This window comes from Borostomias antarcticus, assembly GCF_949987555.1.
Source record: "Borostomias antarcticus genome assembly, chromosome: 31".
Classification (NCBI taxonomy): Eukaryota; Metazoa; Chordata; class Actinopteri; order Stomiiformes; family Stomiidae; genus Borostomias; species Borostomias antarcticus.
The window spans coordinates 6,174,993-6,179,992 of record NC_140264.1 but is presented as its reverse complement, the minus strand read 5'-3'; the positions used below and the strand labels follow the sequence as shown (position 1 = coordinate 6,179,992).

The following is a 5,000-nucleotide window of genomic DNA, read 5'->3' as shown; positions in this document are numbered from 1 at the left end:
TGACACCTGCTACACACACACCAATACAACACTACCACAGAGACGCCATGACACCTGCTACACACACACCAATACAACGCTACCACAGAGACGCCATGACACCTGCTACACACACACCAATACAACACTACCACAGAGACGCCATGACACCTGCTACACAAACACCAATACAACGCTACCACAGCAGCCATATTGGATCAACACCAGTCTAGCTGCCTGATTCCCCCAGGGATAAGAGGGAGACTGGGGGGTCAGAGCTGGCTGGCTGAGGTCAGGGTCAGAGGTCAAGGATACAGTCTCCCAGAGACACGTGGTCCTTGAATATGGTGTACCTGCAGGGACAAACAGAGCAGAGGTCAGACACTCTTGAGCACATGAAGACAAACAGTCATCAGAGGTCAGCCACTCACATCACTGATACTGTACAGGACGGCCCTGACCACATGAAGAGAAACAGGGATCAAGAAACACAGGCCAATAACAATCTCTCTCTCTCTCTCTCTCTCTCTCTCTCTCTCTCTCTCTCTCTCTCTCTCTCTCTCTCTCTCTCTCTCTCTCTCTCTCTCTCTCTCTCTCTCTCTCTCTCTCTCTCTCTCTCTCTCTCTCTCTCTCTCTCTCTCTCTCTCTCTCTCTCTCACTCACTCACCATTTCTTGAGGACGATCTTGTCCCAGCGTGTTCCGGTCTGAGCAGCGATCAGCTTCTTCAGGTCACCGATGGTGTCCTCCGAGCTGGGGGCGGGGCTAAGGACGCACGACTCGCTACATCTGGATTCAATTAAATGACCCTGTAGTGTGTGAGGTGTGTACTTACTAAATGATCTGTAGTGTGAGGTGTTAAATGATCCTGTAGTGTGAGAGGTGTTAATGATCCTGTAGTGTGTGAGGTGTTAATGATCCTGTAGTGTGTGAGGTGTTAATGATCCTGTAGTGTGTGAGGTGTTAATGATCCTGTAGTGTGTGAGGTGTTAATGATCCTGTAGTGTGTGAGGTGTTAATGATCCTGTAGTGTGTAGTGTGTTAAATGATCCTGTAGTGTGTGAGGTGTTAATGATCCTGTAGTGTGTGAGGTGTTAAATGATCCTGTAGTGTGTGAGGTGTTAATGATCCTGTAGTGTGTAGTGTGTTAAATGATCCTGTAGTGTGAGGTGTTAAATGATCCTGTAGTGTGTGAGGTGTTAAATGATCCTGTAGTGTGTGAGGTGTTAAATGATCCTGTAGTGTGAGGTGTGTACTCACTAAATGATCCTGTAGTGTGTGAGGTGTTAAATGATCCTGTAGTGTGAGGTGTTAAATGATCCTGTAGTGTGTGAGGTGTTAAATGACCCTGTAGTGTGTGAGGTGGGTGAGGTCTGAACCACTCACATGACTCACTACATCTGAACCACTCACATGACTCACTACATCTGGACCACTCACATGACTCACTACATCTGAACCACTCACATGACTCACTACATCTGAACCACTCACATGACTCACTACATCTGAACCACTCACATGACTCACTACATCTGAACCACTCACATGACTCACTACATCTGAACCACTCACATGACTCACTACATCTGAACCACTCACATGACTCACTACATCTGAACCACTCACATGACTCACTACATCTGAACCACTCACATGACTCACTACATCTGAACCACTCACATGACTCACTACATCTGAACCACTCACATGACTCACTACATCTGAATCACTCACATCTGAACCACTCACATGACTCACTACATCTGAACCACTCACATGACTCACTACATCTGAACCACTCACATCTGAACCACTCACATGACTCACTACATCTGAACCACTCACATGACTCACTACATCTGAACCACTCGCATGACTCACTACATCTGGACCACTCGCATGACTCACTACATCTGAACCACTCACATGACTCACTACATCTGAACCACTCACATGACTCACTACATCTGAACCACTCACATGACTCACTACATCTGAACCACTCACATCTGAACCACTCACATGACTCACTACATCTGAACCACTCACATCTGAACCACTCACATGACTCACTACATCTGGACCACTCACATCTGAACCACTCACATGACTCACTACATCTGGACCACTCACATCTGAACCACTCACATGACTCACTACATCTGAACCACTCACATCTGAACCACTCACATGACTCACTACATCTGAACCACTCACATGACTCACTACATCTGAACCACTCACATGACTCACTACATCTGAACCACTCACATGACTCACTACATCTGAACCACTCACATGACTCACTACATCTGAACCACTCACATCTGAACCACTCACATGACTCACTACATCTGAACCACTCACATGACTCACTACATCTGAACCACTCACATGACTCACTACATCTGAACCACTCACATGACTCACTACATCTGAACCACTCACATGACTCACTACATCTGAACCACTCACATGACTCACTACATCTGGACCACTCACATGACTCACTACATCTGAACCACTCACATGACTCACTACATCTGAACCACTCACATCTGACCACTCACATGACTCACTACATCTGAACCACTCACATGACTCACTACATCTGAACCACTCACATGACTCACTACATCTGAACCACTCACATGACTCACTACATCTGAACCACTCACATGACTCACTACATCTGAACCACTCACATCTGAACCACTCACATGACTCACTACATCTGAACCACTCACATGACTCACTACATCTGACCACTCACATGACTCACTACATCTGAACCACTCACATGACTCACTACATCTGAACCACTCACATGACTCACTACATCTGAACCACTCACATGACTCACTACATCTGAACCACTCACATGACTCACTACATCTGAACCACTCACATGACTCACTACATCTGAACCACTCACATCTGAACCACTCACATGACTCACTACATCTGAACCACTCACATGACTCACTACATCTGGACCACTCACATGACTCACTACATCTGAACCACTCACATGACTCACTACATCTGAACCACTCACATCTGAACCACTCACATGACTCACTACATCTGAACCACTTACATGACTCACTACATCTGAACCACTCACATGACTCACTACATCTGAACCACTCACATGACTCACTACATCTGAACCACTCACATGACTCACTACATCTGAACCACTCACATGACTCACTACATCTGAACCACTCACATGACTCACTACATCTGAACCACTCACATGACTCACTACATCTGAACCACTCACATCTGAACCACTCACATGACTCACTACATCTGGACCACTCACATGACTCACTACCTCACTTTCTCCTACTACCTGCATATACATGGCATGACATACTGTCTCTCTAACTTACATCACCCTGTCATACACACACACACACACACACACACACACACACACACACACACACACACACACACACACACACACACACACACACGGTTATGTTAGTGGCTGAAGGATACTTGCACTTCACCCGAACTTTCTTCCCAGACGGTCGTTACACACCACCTCGATCATCTCCAGCTGAGAGAGACAGACCAGACCAGACCAGACCAGACCAGACCAGACCAGACCAGACCAGACCAGACCAGGACCAGGACCAGGCCAGACCAGACCAGACCAGGACCAGACCAGGACCAGACCAGACCAGGACCAGACCAGACCAGGCCAGACCAGACCAGGACCAGACCAGACCAGACCAGGACCAGGCCAGACCAGACCAGGACCAGACCAGACCAGACCAGACCAGACCAGACCAGACCAGGACCAGACCAGGACCAGGACCAGACCAGACCAGACCAGACCAGACCAGGACCAGACCAGGACCAGACCAGACCAGACCAGACCAGACCAGACCAGACCAGACCAGACCAGGACCAGACCAGGACCAGGACCAGGACCAGACCAGACCAGACCAGACCAGACCAGACCAGACCAGGACCAGGACCAGACCAGGACCAGACCAGGACCAGACCAGACCAGACCAGACCAGACCAGACCAGGACCAGACCAGACCAGGACCAGACCAGGACCAGACCAGGACCAGACCAGGACCAGACCAGACCAGACCAGGACCAGACCAGACCAGGACCAGACCAGACCAGGACCAGGACCAGACCAGGACCAGACCAGACCAGACCAGACCAGACCAGACCAGACCAGGACCAGACCAGGACCAGACCAGACCAGACCAGGACCAGACCAGAGAGAGGGAGAGGGGTTAGTTAGCTAGCTAGGTCGAGAGAGAGAAATGTTGTTACATTTACATAATATTGTGCAACCGCGTTAGCAGTAGCTGGTTAGCTATGCTAGCAGGGCTAGCTAGCTAGAAGCTAGCAACGTTGTTTCTCATCCAACACTTGGACATGCAGGTAATGTGTGATATCCTGGAAGGTAAAGTGTGATATCCTGGAAGATAAAGTGTGATATCCTGGAAGGTAAAACCGAGTACAGACCTGAGGTTGAGGTCCAGAATAATAATGAAGTGTTTCAGAGTCGCTCGGCTCAGGAACCTGGATGCCGTAAAGCGAGTCGTTCGGGGGCTGAAGACCTGCCACGATGTCGTAAAAGTGTTCCGGTTTCTATAGTTACGATTGTGGCACCACAGGACCAATCAAAAACGCCGAAGAGGATGATTGACAGACACCTCCCAGGACTATGATTGGTTAAATCAGTCACAGTAGGCGGGGCTCCCCCTTTTTTTTTTTTTTTTTTGGAAAGAAGATGCCGTAAAGTCGTCTAGTGTCGTGGATGTTTTCTCGGGAACCCTGAAGGCTTCTTGCTCGTCAGAGGAAACATGGCGGACGACGAGAAGCTGCCGTCCGGCTGGGAGAAGCGCATGAGCCGCAGTTCAGGTCGGGAGACACCTTCACCTCCACATTCACCTTTGAGCTTATACTCTTTAAAGCGTCCCGCTTCGGTCCGTCTGTGAACCGCAGTGGATGACTGGCCTGTTAGCCTAGCCTGTTA

The 5,000-nt window shown here is 48.8% G+C and overlaps 2 protein-coding genes across 2 annotated transcripts in view; one reads left to right on the top strand and one right to left on the bottom strand.

Moving 5' to 3' along the window:
* ubl5 (ubiquitin like 5) overlaps positions 1-4,135 on the bottom strand; it is a 5,228-nt gene extending 1,093 nt beyond the window's left edge. Inside the window, 4 exon segments of the mRNA XM_084460311.1 lie at positions 295-332; positions 647-730; positions 3,494-3,521; positions 3,524-4,135. Of these exon segments, the coding sequence (XP_084316437.1) occupies positions 295-332; positions 647-730; positions 3,494-3,521; positions 3,524-3,548 (175 nt within the window). The 5' untranslated portion in view covers positions 3,549-4,135.
* Positions 4,136-4,791: 656 nt separating this feature from the next.
* Positions 4,792-5,000, top strand: part of pin1 (peptidylprolyl cis/trans isomerase, NIMA-interacting 1) — a 3,849-nt gene continuing 3,640 nt past the window's right edge. The window contains exon 1 of the mRNA XM_084460310.1: positions 4,792-4,885. Coding sequence (XP_084316436.1) covers positions 4,828-4,885 — 58 coding nt within the window. The 5' untranslated portion in view covers positions 4,792-4,827. The remainder of the gene's footprint in view (positions 4,886-5,000) is intronic.